The sequence below is a fragment of the Prionailurus viverrinus genome, chromosome A1, assembly GCF_022837055.1.
Source record: "Prionailurus viverrinus isolate Anna chromosome A1, UM_Priviv_1.0, whole genome shotgun sequence".
In the NCBI taxonomy this organism is placed as follows: domain Eukaryota; kingdom Metazoa; phylum Chordata; class Mammalia; order Carnivora; family Felidae; genus Prionailurus; species Prionailurus viverrinus.
In genome coordinates this window covers 98,262,971-98,279,286 of record NC_062561.1, presented here as the reverse complement: position 1 = coordinate 98,279,286, position 16,316 = coordinate 98,262,971, and the positions used below count along the sequence as shown (strand labels likewise).

Sequence of the window (16,316 nt, the reverse complement as noted above, 5' to 3'; positions counted from 1 at the left end):
ACACCCACCTCCATGCTCAGTGACTGGTGCTGGTCCAGCAGATCTTAGCCGAAGCGGGGCTGCAGGAGGTGTTATCTCTGGGGTGCCTGGGAGGCTCCCCAGCCCCAAATTATCCAGTTAACAACAAACGCTCTCATTAGAGAGAAGCAGACCTTTGGCTTAAAATTTGTCCTATTTGCTGTTGTAATGTCAGGTTCTTTGAAAAACACAAGTGTCTCTTAAGGCCGGTGGATGACTCACAACTAAGCCTAAATGAATTCACTGGTTTCTTTATTCCTTCACGGTGGGGATGGGGAAGCAGTGGGGGGAAGCAGGGAGACAGAAATGAAGAGTGTGGGGAGGCCTGGAAGGGGAGGGAAAGAGTGAACACGAGCTTGTTCCGTTCCAGAAACCACTCTGGTCCCTAAACCCAAGCCAGCTTAACTCAGAGAAAAGGCAAAGAGGAATCAATATATGGAGCAGACATCTTGCAACGCAAGACTGTGAGTTTCAAATGCCCCTTATTTTTAGTGACGCAAAGCATTCTAATGATGTAAAATACTCAGAGCTGTTTTGAACGAGTTGCTTCTCTAAGTTGATTCAGCCTCCAAAGGCCCTGCACCAAAGGACTGATATTCATGAGGACGTGATTTCTTTTGAAGTATTTCCAATTTGTGAGTAAAAGTTAGGGTGGCCCACTTATCCCAGTGATAGTCTCATAACTAAGGGAAAGAGCTAAAATCTACTTAACAACCAAATTACAAAGGGCTGATATCCAGAAAATGTGACCTCTCTGAAGCTGAGCAAACATGTCAATGACAGCTGAAGTTAGCGGATTCATAGCCCAAGAATCACAAACTGGTAGCCTTAGGATTAGATCCAGCCCCACAGGGTTTTCTCGGACCAGATAAGGTTCTTTTTGCATCTGAACTTCAAGGCCTTGAGACAGGACCCGTTCTGTCCAAGATGACCCCAGGCCTCATGACTTGCAATTGTTCACAGAAAGCTGTATTTCCACGTTCATATTTCTTACCTGGTTCTTGTAGACATTTGAGTTCGGGACCACTGGTTCACACAGACTGATATCAAAACTAACCAAACAGCCTTTGTCCTATCAAGGTAGAGCTCCAGACTTCACCATTTCAGGGTAATTGAGCAAAAAGAGCCCTAAAAACCGATAAACCACAACAGTGTGCAATACCACTTGTAATCAGACTCTTAACAAAACAGGAGGCCAAAAACACCGTGGGGCTCACCAGTCCCAAGATAAGCCATGTGACCATGGATCTGAAACCACTTTTTTTTTTTTTTTAATTTTTTTTTTTCAACGTTTATTTATTTTTTTGGGACAGAGAGAGACAGAGCATGAACGGGGGAGGGGCAGAGAGAGAGGGAGACACAGAATCGGAAACAGGCTCCAGGCTCCGAGCCGTCAGCCCAGAGCCTGACGTGGGGCTCGAACTCACGGACCGCGAGATCGTGACCTGGCTGAAGTCGGACGCTTAACCGACTGCGCCACCCCGGCGCCCCTGAAACCACTTTTTAACAGAAGTATCTGTCAGCAGTAACTGTCTGATATTGCCTCGTCTGATCTCCTACAAAACCCCTGACGTCTAGATGTGACACAACACGAGCCTGGCAGCCAGTATCCAAGGCTGGCTTGGCAAAGGAAACAAGCCATCTATTCAGTGAGCTGTGGCCATGCTATAGTATCTGTGGTATCCAACTACCAACACCAAGTTTGGCTCCAACTACCAACACCCAGTGAATTCATTTAGGCTTAGTTGTGAGTCATCCACCGGCCGTAAGAGACACTTGTGTTTTTCAAAGAACCTGACAGTACAACAGGTTTGCACCCAGCCCTCAGTCAGTCGAGCTTCTTGGTAGCTATTTAAGACATCTGTCGCACTTGGGGTGCCTGGGTGGCTCAGTCGTTAAACATCCAACTCTTAATTTTGGCTCAGGTCATGATCTCATGGTCGTGGGATTGAGCCCCGCATCGGGCTCTGTGCTGAACATGGAACCTGCTTAAGATTCTTGTTCTCCCTCTGCCCCTGACCTGACCTGCTTGTACCACGCTCTCTAATTCTCTCTCTCTCTCAAAAATAAAATAGATAAAATAACCCAATATGGCAATTAAGCTCCTATCTTTAAAATGTAAAGGTATTCTTTACAGGAAAATATGGCCTTATTGCAGTGTTTTAAAAGAAAAATTATACTGGACTTCGATTATTACAGGGACACATAATTACCATAGATTGAAGGCCTGCCTGTAATTAATTTTCTCTAGTTCTTACTCTCAGTGTTCAAGGCTTACCAGACCAGGTCTATGATACCTTAGGGATGCTTTATCGTCCTCTGAGAATTTCCCTGTCTGATCTGCAGGGCTGTTGTGCTTCATTGAGAGTATGTCCCAGGTCTCCCTGATAGCACCTATGTCCTTGTCATGGGCTCAGGGGGTGCTGATAATTCAATATGCCGGGCTCCATTCACTGTATTATACCATAGCCAGTCACCAAGTAAGAAACAACAGGGAGGAAATAAAACCACCCTGAAAGGAAGTCTGTTTAGTAGACACTGTGGCCCATTGGCATCACTTCCATCCCCACAGGCTGCTGTCTGAAGGAGAAAATGACCCCAGCCTCACCTCTCATGTTCAGCCCTGACCATTTTAACTCTGCCCCGGGAATCCTATCCCCCTTGCCATAGAGTGACTGGTTTAGGCAACACAAACCTAAGCCACTCAACACCACATTCTACAGCCAATAAACTGGCTTACGATTAGACAAGGACACATGAGAAATTTGCTGGGGGCTTCTGGAAAAGGCCACTTGTTCCTCTGTTAGAGCTGCCAGAGCCAATTCTGTCTCTCCTCCTGGATGGTGTGCTGTATGCACAAAGTTAGGATTGCTACAGACATTTAACCATCATGAGAGGAGCTAGCTGAGGATGAAACTCACCACAGAAGGCAAATTGGAAAGGAAATGAGTTCTTGACATCACTGAGCGGCTAAACCAAATCTTGTTCCAGTTATGTAAGCTAATAAAAAATTCTGTTTTGTCTGAGCCAGTCTAAACTGGGGTTTCTCTCTCTTGTACAATAAGAGCCATCATTGATAGAATATTCTGGAAGGCAAATGAGGAGCATGCTTGAGGACTTCTAATCTTGCCTCTGGCTTTAACACATGTCCAGTCCCTAAAGGACAGTGGGTAAAGCAGCCCCAGAATACACAGGTAACCATCACTTCCTCCCCCATTTCCTCAAGTTGGCTGCCTAACAAAGGCCAGGGGACAGCCTGGAACCCTCTCTCTCCGGCAGAGCCAAGTCTCGCCTGTCTGATGGCAGTGGTGGCCAAGTGCAGAGGCCCAAGGTGGGGGATGCTGAGAAACCTCAGTGACATACACAGGGAAGAGGGTCAGAGAGGCAGGACCTGGGTCCTTGAGGTTCCCACCTCCACTCCCAGTATGGCGCTGCCCCTGATGGGGCCTCCTGATGAACCCGATATGGGAACATCCTTGCCACAAGGGATGGCTGCCGTTCTGAAGGGCAAAAAGAGAAAGACTTGCAAGGTAGGAAAAGGTAAAAGCACCCCCAGGAGTACCCACTCTCCTAAAGATCCCAAACCAAAAGACCCCAGGGAACCGTGCTCTCAGGCTCCAGGGAGAAACAAAGAACTTAACTACTGATCCTAATAGTTGGAGGTAGTGGGATTTCAGAGCTCATTTAAAAATAACATAGGCTGGGGTGCCTAGGTGGCTCATTTGGTTGAGCACCCAACTTCGGCTCAGGTCATGATCTCATGGTTCATGAGTCTGAGCCCCCCGTGGGGGCTCTGTGCTGAGAGCCTGGAGCTGGCTTTGGACCTTCTGTCTCCCTCTCTCTTTGCCCCTCCCCCAGAGCTTGTGTGCCCTCTCTCTCTCTCTCTCTCTCTCTCTCTCTCTCTCTCTCTCTCAAAAATAAACATGAAAAAAGAAAAGAAAAAGAAAAAGAACATAGGCAAATGAACATATGGAAAGTACCTCTGTTGGCAGAAAGAAACTAAGGAAGGAAGGGAGGAGAGGGAAGGAGGAAATGAGAAGAAGTATTATTCAAAGGGGTGACTGGATGGCTCAGTGGGTTAAGCTTCAGACTCCTGGTTTCAGCTCAGGAATCTTGCAATTGGTGAGTTCAAGCCCCTCATTGGGCTCTGTGCCGACAGCATGGAGCCTGCCTAGGATTCTCTCTTTCTCTCTCTCTCTCTCTCTCTCTCTCTCTCTCTCTCTTTCTCTCTCTCTCTCTGCCCTTCCTCCCTCTCAAAATAAATGAATAAACTTAAAAAAAATAAAAGAAAGTATTATACAAATAAATGTACATCCCAAATAAGATGATGTAAACCCCACATCACTTATGCTGAGAGCTTTGTTTTGGAAGAAAGGAAGGAGCAAGTGAGTCGTGGGTGAGTTTTTTTCACATGCTGGGACCGACCTTGTGCCTGTACCTCCTGTTACTCTGTCCAGAGGATCCAGGCTGTGGGAGACGAGGGAGAGGAGACGCTGTGGGGGACAACACGGTCGTTCTCTATACTTAGCACTAGTCTGATGTTCGCCAGAAAGTGAGATTAGAGGATTTGGCCCACATCCAGAGGACAAGGGTCATAAGATCTAAAGGAGCAGGAAGAAGGGATGGGCGGGGAAGGCTTGACCAGGCTCCCAGCAAAGCCAGAGGGCAAAGAATATTGGGCCAAACTGTCCAGGTCCAGCTGCATTTGATGACAACCAGTGGTTACCTCTCCTACCGGCAGATCCTATTTTCAAATTCATTTAAAATAACTTTTACTATTCAATCTTACTAACTCTCATGGCGAGAACTGTGATCCAACACTGTAAGACTATAGATGTCTTACATTAACTTATATCCAGATAACTGCATAACGAACAAAGGGAACCTTCCTGAGATTGTAGGTTTCGGGGTTGAACTGCTAGGAAGACCCCAAGGATTTCTCTCCATTATGAAATTGAGGAAGGCATATTTGGTGGAAGGGTCCTCTGAGATAAGAGGTCTGCTCCTTTCTGTGTTTGCCGTGGACACGCTGAGGGAGGGACCAGGAGGCGCTAACAGAGCTGCCCGGGGAAAGCCCACAGCACCTGGCTTCTTCAGGACCACTACACTCGGAAGCCTCAGCCTGCGTGCGGTCGCACGTCCCCACAGGGGCAGGCAGGGTGGCAGGAAGAAGGCTGGGTTAAGAGGCACGTTCTCATCCCAGCCCCATCTGGCTCCATGAGGCTGGATAGCCACGGAACCTGACCTAACTTCTGTGTCCTAAGTTTCATTTGTCAAATGAGAAGATTAGGCTAGATGGAATGGCTTCTCACCTCACGTCCGGGGAAAGTCCAGTGCGTTATAACTGCCCCCGCGGCCCGACTTAATCTGCCCCTCCCCACGTCTCCGGCACATCCGATCAATCCCCTTGCTGTGTTTCAGGAGCACACCAGGACCATTCCCACCTCAGGGCCTTTGTATCTGCTTGCCCCCTGCTTGGAATGCTCTTCCCAGGATAGCCACAGGTCTAGCTTCCTGATACCTTCAGCAGAGACTAATACCACATTCTCAGCGAGGACACACATTTGCAAATCCTCTCTCTACCCCTGCCACCCCACAAAAATGCACAACCATCCTTACCCCCTATTGTAGATTTTAAAAAATGCTTCCCATCTTAGCACTTAACAGTATCCCACCTACTATACATTTTACTCATTTATTTGTCATCTGTCTTTCCCACCAGAGTGTCAGCATTCCAAGGGAAGGGATTTCTTTATTTCCTTATTTTCTTTCTTTCTTTCTTTCTTTCTTTCTTTCTTTCTTTCTTTTCTTTCTTTCTTTCTTCCTTTCTTTTTTTAAGAGCAGGGGTTTCTATCTGCACCCTTCACTGGTGTATTCCCAGTACCTGGAAGAGAGCCTGATACATTACAGAGATTCAGGAAGTTTTGCTGAATGGATGCAGGCACACATGCGTGGAAGGGAGGAGGGGGGTGTATGGCCCTCTACAGTGTCCTCCAGTCCCGAGGTCTGTGGTGCCTCTGGTGAGGGAGCTCTCCTCTGCCACCGCTGTACTGGGATGGACTCTATGACCACATGAAATAAGCCAACGCAGGGCCAGATGTGGTATGCTTTCATTGTGCTGTACAACTTCTCACATGCTGCTTCCTGCCAGGTACCCCCTGTACCCTCAGTGACACCAGGACCTCCAGACAGTCTGTGAGAAATTCTTTATATTGGGATTCAGCTCCATTTTCTAGAGTCAAAACTAGTATCATGGCGGGGGGGGGGGGTGCTCATGGTTACACCCATCTCCTTTCTCTAATTCTTTATGTAAAATTCCTTAGCTTCCCTATTGCTAAGATACCGCAGGATGAATTCAACCTGAAGGTACAAGAGGTGGTGGTGCATTTTCACGGGCTCCACTAGATGGCGACATGGCCAGCCTTGTGTGGGCACCCAAGTGTGAAAACCAGCAACACACACAACTCCAGCTCCCCACAAGCCTCTCCAGTCCTCCTCCACAAGTACCCCTTGCCTTCTCTTCCCTACTAGCCTGGTTATTTTCAACCCGCTCGCATATGGTTCACGCTCACTCACGGAATACATCTGGCTTAATCACTCCAGCGCTAGAAGCTTCACGTACGCTTCTTCCTTCTGCCAAAAATGCGTTCCTTACCTCCCTTTGGAACTCCCCGCAAAACTCACTTTGTCCGTGAAACATTCCTGGCCGAACCTGGCGCTGATCTCAACTGCATCTACGCCATTGAGATACTGTCACAGGCACGTAAACCATTTTTATATATTTGATAGAATGCGCCTGTGCCCATGTGCATATATAGAGAAGGGAGAGAGTGAATCACACGCACAGCTCTGGGCATCTGGTAGGCAAATGCACATTTAACATAAATGATGTGCAGGTGACCACTTCCGTACAAAAGAAGTCCTGTCTCTGAGAAATTGCACCAGCTGCCAAGGTTCCATTAATGGGCCAAGAATCTAGATATACTAATGCCCGCCTACGTCTTCCAATTTCTGATTCCTTCTCTGTATTCAGTGTAAGCTCCAGAAAGCCTTTTGAACAGAAAAATTTTAGAGAGACTTCACCAAATATCATGCACAGACTTGAACAAATGTGTAAATCTGTATGTAACTTTAAAGGCTATTTAAAATGCTCTATTTTTAATGCTCAAAAACTCTTGCAATTTATCTCAAAAATCAATCTCAAAAATCAAATTAAGGCTACGTGTAGCAGCTTTAAATATGGCTGAAAATGAGCCTAAGACATGTTTTAAAAGGCCACGAGCCTATATGTATGCTGGGTAAAATTGTCGATTGGCCGTTAGGGAGAATGGTGACTGCAGAAACAGTCTGACAAACATGTACACAACAGGAGAATAGAAATAAACACCCATGTGTTTGCAGATCACTGGCCAATGCACTGGGAACTAGAGACGTCCTGCAGTTAAGCAGATGGATAAGGCGCAAGGAGAAACTTGAACTGAAAAAGCTAAGCCACCTTCTCAGAGTCCCATTTCTGAAGCATTTCCATCCTTCATTTGTTTACAGACGAAACCATCTACATGCAAACTTCAGATGCCATTTTTTCCACCTACACTATTTCATACCTCCGTCAGCTCAACACCAGGGCCCCACACCCAGTTACAGAAAAAAGAAAAGCAGTGATTTGTTCGACACAACCACTTTACAAAGCCGCGACCAAATGTTATTCCCTTGCAGACAGCAACACCACATTACTTAGTCATCTGAACATTCTGCCAAATTCCAACATATTACACCAAGTTAGTCTGAGGGCACTTTTAACTCACCTAGTTTCAGCATTTCCCGCCCCCGTCCTTGGTCAGAAGGACGGCTTCACGGCGTCTTGGTAGTCACAAAGACCAGAGGAACATACACGGCCACTCTGTTGATAGGGATTCTATGGTAACTGTATTGCCTTCAGGAAGAGTCAGCCTTCCCCCGAGAATAATTCCAAAGAATTTATACCATTCTTTTAAAAAAAAAAAAAAATCCACCATACGTTTACCAAACAAACGCACAGAAGACACTGGTCAACAGCAGTCACTTTAAAAGCTGTCTTGCTTGTTATTCTGGGAGCTGGGTTTCGTCACCTGTAGTGGAATGCATTGTGGAGCCTTTAATTGTGAATCCGGAGAGGTCTCCACATCCACAATGGGAAGGGACTGGTTGCTGCCTGCACTGGCTGCCCATAAACTGTGTCTACACAGAAACCCAGGGATTACCTGTGATAGGCGAACAGGAGATAATTTCAAAATCAAGCAGAAACAGGAAGTCTAACGTTTCAACATGCTAGAAAAGAAGAGCCAATACTTAGAAAGAAAAAAAAGGCAGCAGTTAGATGCCTGGGGGGGAAAGAAAAATGACACAAAAGAAAAAAACCAGTTCATTCCTACCTGGCCAGTATAAACATGAATGTCTATTAATAGTAACTGCTGCTTAGACATATTCTTGTTCTAGGTAGAAGTGGAGAACAGAGTTTGGACAATGTTGTGACTTAAAACCATTAGTCTTCTGCTTTTGAAAAAATAGAAAGTCTTTATTTTTGTTTAAGATTTTTTTTTTTTTAGTTTATTTATTTATTTTGAGACAGGAAAGAGGCAGAGACAGAGGGAGGGAATCTCAATCAGGCTCTGCATCGTCTGTGTGGGCTGGACGCAGGGCTCAAGCTCATGGAACCGTGAGATCATGACCTGAGCCAAAATCAAGAGTCAGATGCTTAACCGACTGAGCCACCCAGGTGCCCCCAAAAGAATATAAGGTCATTATAAAGAATGTGTGGGTGACTGTATCCAGGCACACACAAGACACACATGGACATATATAAAGATACATGCATCTATATTATCTAATAATCTCTTTAGAAGCTTATTGATTTCCCTGTACATTTGATAATCACTACTACCCACAAATTGTTCCCTTATCTATCCCCACTGAGCAAGATTCTACCAGTCCTGCAAGGCCCAATTCCAAGTGCACTGCCTCAATGAAGACTTTGAGCATCCCAACCAGCATGCGTGATCTCATCCTCTCCATCCCCCCTTTTTTTTTAATGCTTCTTTATTTTTGAGAGAGAGAGAGAGAGAGACAGAGTGCGAGCAGGGAAGGGGCAGAGAGAGAGGGAGACACAGAATCCGAAGCGGGATCCAGGCTCTGAGCTGTCAGCACAGAGCCAGAAGTAGGGCGCAAACTCACAAACCGTGCAATCATGACCTGGGCCGAAGTCGGAGGCTTAACTGACTGAGCCACCCAGGAGCCCCTCAGCCTCTCCCTTTAACCCCCATGGCACCTCAGTTCAACTTCCTTGGTAACACATTCCGGGTACCTATCACAGGTTGTCTGTAAATTACCTTTAGGGGCATACCTGTCTTATTCCCAACTACACAGTAGGTTTCTTTCTTTCTTTCTTTCTTTCTTTCTTTCTTTCTTTCTCTTGCTTTCTAAGTTAATTTATTTGGAAAGAGAGAGAGAGAGAGAGAGAGAGAGGGTGCACACAAGCACACGCATGATTGTGGGAGGGGCAGAGAGACAGAGAGAATACCAAGCAGGCTCCACACAGTCAGCGTAGACCCCAATGCGGGGCTCCATCTCACAAACCTGTGAGATCGTGACCTGAGCCAAGATCAAGAGTCAGTCACTTAACTAACTGAGTCACCCAGGTGCCCCATACACGGTAGGTTTCTTGATTTTATTTTTATCCTCCATAGCAATAACACTGTCTTGAGCCTACCAGAAACTTGGCAAAAAGGAAGCCAAGTGGAATGCAATGGACAAATATGCTGGAGTCTGCTAGGCCTGGTTCACAGTCCAGCTATGCCACTTCCTGGGTGTTTCTTGTTTTGTTTTGTTTTGTTTTGTTTAATGTTTATTTTTGAGAGAGAGAGACAGAGTGAGAATGAGAGAGGGGCAGAGAGAGAGGGAGACAGAGAATCCGAAGCAGGCTCCAGGCTCTGAGCTGTCTGCATAGAGCCCAATGAGGGGCTCGAACCCACGAACTGCGAGATCATGACCTGCGCCAAAGTCGGACATTGAACTGACTGAGCCACCCAGATGCCCTGCCACTTCCTGGTTTTTTAGTATTGCAAGTTACTTCACCTCTCTGAGCGATTTTATTCTCATTCAAATAAGAATAACATCATCTACCTCACAGAATCCCTATCAGGACGTAAAGAGAACCACGGGATGTACAGTGAGGGATTAAATAGCAACGAGCATTATTGTTGACTTGAATTATAAACCAAATGCCTACTACTAATTCGGAGAGGAGCCTGAAAGAGATACCAAATCAGTGCCAATTTACAAACACATTATCCATTACTTATTTTCTTTATAGCCTACATTATCATGTGACTACCTCATGATGGTTCGAACTTTTACACCTTAGAAACCATCCTTCTTCATTCCTTGTGTTATGTCCCCAAATTCTCACTGGCCCGTTAATGCCATGACCACTTCATCAGAGACTAAGGGTCAGAGAAGATGCCAAGATACTATTCCTCTTGGAAGTCCAAGATTCTAATCACTAGGGGGGCACCCGGTGGCTCAGATGGTTAAGCATCTGACTCTTGGTTTCAGCTCAAGTCATGATCTCATGGTTTAGGAGTTTGAGACCCACGTGAGGCTCTGCGCTGACAGTGCGGAGCCTGCTTGGGATTCTCTGTCTTCCTCCCTCTCTGCCCCTCCCCTGCTCCCACACTCTCTCTCAAAATATATAAACATTTTTTAAAAAGATTCTAATCCTACGACCTTGCAGACACTAACGCATTGGCAATTCCAAGCTACACAGTTTTTGTAAAGACCAGAAATACCACGTCTAAACAGAGGAACTGTTCTCTCATGTTTCCTTAAAATACTACCTTGGTGGTAGCTGCATGGCTACGTGGCTGCCAAGAACCACTCTGTCCACTACTGCTGGAGAGGAGAAGCAGCACCGTGAAGGGGAGGGAAGACTGGAGGAAGAGGCGTACAGAATCACAGCGGCCAACATGGCGGCAGGACCCTGTCGCACATGCTCCAGGCATAGTCAGGGAGGGCCAATTTCTGCTTTTGGAGAAAGCTCTCCAGCAATGGAGAATAAAATCAACACATCGGGATGGGTTACAAACTAGACGGGGGGGGGGGGGGGGGATATCCTTAAGACATCCCTCCCTCTTCTCTCCCTTGAGACCAGAATGCCTCGATCTTATAGGCTGGGATCCATTCAAAGTTTGCTGCTTCAAGAAGTCCCAGCATCTGTAGTTAAAATATTCAGCTCACTTCCCCATTTGGGAAGAAAGAGCCACAGAACTAAAGATCAGGAAGATTCATGGAACAAAACAGCTTTATGTAAAACAATATCAAACCTGCTTGGGATTCTCGGTCTCCCTCTCTCTCTGCCCCTCCCCCACTTGCGCTCTCTCCTCTCTCTCAAAATAAATAAATAAACAAACTTACAGAAAAAAAAAAGCTTTAAGGGACGCCTGTGTGGCTTCATTGGTTGAATATGTGACTGTTGGTTTCAGCTCAGGTCGTGATCTCACAGTTCATGGGATCGAGCCCCACATGAACTCTGTGCTGACAGGTGTGGAGACTGGGATTCTCTCTCCCTCTCTCTCTCCACCCTCCCCCACTTACACTATCTCTCTCTCTCTCTCTCTCTCTCTCTCTCAAAATAAATAAATAAACTTAAAAAAAAAAAAGCTGTAAGGGGCGCCTGTGTGGCTTAGTTGGTTATGCATCCGGCTCTTGGTTTCAGCTCAGGTCATGATCTCAGGGTTTTGTGAGTTTGAGCCCCATGTCAAGCTCTGTGCTGACAGTGCAGAACCTACTTGGGATTCTTTCCTTCTCTCTCTCTCTGTCTTCTCCCACTGGTTCTCTCTAAATAAATAAATAAATAAATAAATAAATAAATAAATAAACTTAAAAAAACAACATCTAACTCTTTTCAGTTGCCTTTGTAGCTATGAATACAGCTCTTGTATGCTTTCTTAGGACTTGCAAATTAAGCCACTCAAGGTCGATTCAAGGACCAACAACTGTGGTGGTGTCCCAAAGCTGGAGCATCACTAATTCAGAGAGGAGCCTGAAAGAGATACCAAAAGAGATACCTGCTCTGAGGCAGGGAAGGGAGAGGACACAGCCCTGGAAACTCTGCCTGGGGGCCCAGGGACCGAGGAATCTGTCCAGATCCAGCTTTGCTAGGGAATGCACAGGGACATCTTTTCTGGTGAGCACAGCTCTGCAGCTGAAGCAAACTTCTCAGCACCCCAATGCCTGCAGTCACCCGCTCCTGGCACTGCTGATGACAGAAGCGCTCTGGAGTTTCACCGTGATCCTAAATAAGTCATCGTTAGGCAAGCCTGGGTCCATCTATGAGATCTGCAGCCACATGACACTGGCAGGTAGAAAACCAGATTCTCTTCTTGGGTATGCACGTGCTCTGTGCTATCTAGGCATCTCAGAGCAAGGCACTATCACTGAAATCATTTCACTGTCCCCACACCCAGGGAAAGTGGGTGGCAATCCCAATTTCCAAAGAGACTGGCAGAGCTAAAGAGGTTAAGCAGCACAGTCAACAGGACGTCACAAGCCCTGCCCTCCCAGAACAATCTCCGGAGCACAGACCATCTCTGGCCTAGTTTCATCGACTGCTCATGACATACCCCCATGAACAAGATTGCCTGACAGTCACCCACATCCTTATCAGCAGCACATTCATCACCAGAGCATTCGTGAAATTGGTACCTGCATGAAAAAGATACCTGCATTTGTTTCCTTCATCCGATTTTACAGCCTGAGAGACAGAACTGGAAATGTCTACAGAACACCTTGAGCTTCATGCTCTGGCCTTTCCAAGACGCTCCCTAGTCCCTGGGATATGCTACCATGGCTGCCACGAAGAATGATGACCCTGTCCCCGCCTTAGGTCCTCTCCAGACCTCCTCTGCCTCCTCCAGCCACCTCAACTCTTTCAGCAGCCTCCCTAAAGCCACGGCCCCAAATAATTTGACTTGCTTCCCTTTGACTCTCCTCTCCTCTTCAAGGAGAAAGCAGTCATGGGCAAAGCAGGGCTGATCGGGAGTTATTCTAGAAGAGTGAGTGCCCCAGCTTGGGAAGGTACTCCAGAAGCATTGCACAGATGCTGTCGCAGAGACGGCGGGCGGTCGGACTCACCCTCTCTCACCAAAGGAGGTTTGCACCGGCAGAGAAGCCCATGGTTTGTGCCTAGACAAGGCTGCGAAAATCTCGCCAGTGTCCGGCACCCTCTCGATGCCAGCGAGTGTGTGTGATGTCTTCCCTATGTTCACCTGGTCCTCACCAAAACCTCAGGAGGTGGGCACCCTGCTGTCCAGGTCACAGGTGAGGACAGGGAGTTCCCTAAATGTAACATGCCTGCTCAGGGCAGTGCCAGCCTGTGAACCCAGGTATGTCCTGAGCCAAATCTGTTGGCTTTTTTCTCTTAATATTGTATCACGGAAAGCATAAATAGGTCAGTGTCTAGAAAAAAAAAAAGAACACCTGCTAACCCACCTTTCAAAGCCAGGAAAGCAGTAAGTGAAACAGGGTGAGTTGGAGCTGTGGTGGGGGAAGGGGCAGCGCTGGCATCAGAACAGGACTGGGAAGGAGATTTCTCAGATCTGTTATGAGGTCTGCTGCCGTTCACAGCCTCCCCCAGAAAAGAGCTGCACAAAAAATAAGTTCCGGGGTTAGGGGGGGGCGGGGTGCCTGGGTGGCTCAGTCGGTCAAGCATCCGACTTCAACTTAGGTCATGATCTCGTGGTTCATGAGTTCAAGCCCTGCATCAGTTTCTGTGCTGATGGCTCGGAGCCTGGAGCCTGCTTTAGATTCTGTGTCGCCCTCTCTCTCCACCCATTCCCCACTTGCACTCTGTCTCTCTCTGTCTCAAAAAGAAACAAACATGTTTTAAAAAATTTTTTTAAAAAGTGTGGGAAGGCAGATCTTTCTATCAGATCGTATGTAGTTTCTATGGTTTAAGTATAAATTTTATAAAATGCTACTCAGAGCCCCCACCCCTGCCAAAAAAACAGAAAGAAAAAAACCACCACTTTTATTTCTTAAAATTCACACAACTTCAGGGATGGCAAGACCACTGATATTATCTAACCTTTCTTCACAAGCAAAGAAAATGAAGCAGCCTGGTGTACCTGAGTGGCTCAGTCGGTTAAGCATCCAACTTCAGCTCAGGTCATGATCTCAATGTTTGTGAGTTCTAGCCCCATGTCGGGCTCTGTGTTGACAGCTCAGAGCCCAGAGCCTGCTTCAGATTGTGTCTCCCTCTCTCTGTGCCCCTCCCCCGCTCATGCTCTGTCTGTCTCTCCGTGTCTCTCTCTCTCTCAAAAATAAGTAAACATTAAAAAAAAAATGAAGCAGCCTGAGGAAGCTGAAAGCCGTGCCCCAAATCACACCGCTAGGCTGGTTAGCCGTGCAGCTGTGGTGAGAACGGGATCCTAGGACTTCAGAATGAGCATTTACGTCTGTCTTCCCCAGACACAAAGCCCTATTCGCACCGGCACCACCCATGAAAACACTAAGATCAGCATTTACAAGGCAAAAAACACTGAGCGTCTGCTGCAGTAAATATGCTGGCACTTGAATGCAGCTTCCTTTCTGTTGAAATGCATATAAACGGAGTCCTGACACTTTATAGCATTCTTCCACTGCAAACCCGCATGTAAAACTGAGCAGGATCCCTAGTGATAAAATACTAAACTAATGAAACTTTCCATTTGCCAAGGAAAAACCCTCCAATTGCCGAGTCAATTTCTCTATAAATTTCTAGTATTTCTAGTTAATAGGCAACATCTGATATTTCCCGAGCTGAATTCCTCAACGTTCCTCCACTGCCAAACCCAATTATTTTCCCCTCTGTTTTAACCTCTCTGGGTTCCAACACTACCATGTTTGTGGTCACTGCTGATTCCGCTCTCAGCTTGATGGTCACTCATTCACCAAGTCCTGCTGCCTTCCCACCATGCTTTGGCTGTTTTCATCTCATTTTCATTGGGATGCTGTTAAACTCCTGCGTTAAAGGGGGCACAAGGCGGTTCCTTCCTTCCTTCCTTCCTTCCTTCCTTCCTTCCTTCCTTCCTTCTAATGTTAATGTATTTATTTTGAGAGAGAGTAAGTAGAAGAGGGGCAGGGAGAGGGAGACAAAGAATCCCGAGCAGGCTCCACGCTGTCAGCACAGAGCCCCATGCGGGACTCGAACTCATGAACCATGAGATCATGATCTGAGCCAAAATCAAGAGTCAGATGCTTAACCGACTGAGCCACCCAGGCGCCCCAAGGTGGTTTCTTGAAAAGACAACTTTCCAGGGGATGCCAGCACGCAGTTCCACTCGCCCTTCTTCCTTCAGAGATAGAGCTTGGTCATTATGTAGTTTTTATCCCTGTGGCTATTTTCAAACCTAAAACACTGACATTCAAAAACTTTTCAATTTAGAGAATAATCCGAAACTACAGCCACATATTGAGTAAAATTTCCCAGATATTCCCCTTCAGGAGAAACACACATGGGGTTTGCCCATTTGCAGGGAAAGGGTGCTGTGTCACCCACTTCAGGGTGACATATGTCCCCAGAGTGCCTGTGCACATGCAGCCAACACACAGCCACCTGTCCTCCGTATCGTCATCCTCAGCCTCACAACTGAACACGTTTACCCAACGGCAAGCTGACACCACTCCTTCCACCTGTGACTGGGAGTGGACACGGTCAGCAAACCACCTCTAATCCCCTGGGGAGAGGCTGGAGCCCCATTTCCCCTTCCCATTGGGCTGTCAGATGAGAAGGGGGCCATGGGAGCCCAAGACCCCTATCCTGTGATAATTTCTGGCCCCGCTGCTCTATGTTCTCATCACCCGAGGTTCTTCAGGGCAAAGGAGGGCACACGAGCGGGTTCAATCTACACAGTGCTCACTGGTCCAGCAAAGGGGTGGACCCAGACTAGATTCGTATGCTTCCTCGCTCCATAACACCTTTTTCTTGTGGGGCTCCGTATCTCACCTACCCACTGGTCATTCAGACTCAGCGTCACTGCGGACCCCTCGCTTCCCCTACCCTCCCCCAAATCCTCCTGTTCCGCCCTCCCCAACTGCCCCTCCGGCCTTCCCTGTCACCCCAGGTGTCATCCTCTGGCCTGAACTTCCTTCTCCTTCCACTTAGTCACCCTCCCAGGATATCTTCCCCAAGTACGGCTCTGTCACCTTAACACCACCACCTGTGCCAAGAAGTACATTTAAAAGGTGCTTCCACATCGTCACTTACCATGTCGCCCTCTGGGGGG

The 16,316-nt window shown here is 47.1% G+C and overlaps 1 protein-coding gene across 2 annotated transcripts in view; it reads right to left on the bottom strand.

The window, feature by feature from the left end:
* Positions 1-16,316, bottom strand: part of TNFAIP8 (TNF alpha induced protein 8) — a 132,693-nt gene that overhangs the window by 55,343 nt on the left and 61,034 nt on the right. Inside the window, exon 1 of one of the 2 annotated variants that reach the window (XM_047858980.1) lies at positions 7,824-8,266. The exons of the other annotated variant lie outside the window; for it this stretch is intronic. Within the exon in view, the coding sequence (XP_047714936.1) occupies positions 7,824-7,836 (13 nt within the window). The 5' untranslated portion in view covers positions 7,837-8,266. Of the gene's footprint in view, positions 1-7,823; positions 8,267-16,316 lie in introns of those variants that run through there. 2 annotated transcript variants of the gene reach the window in all.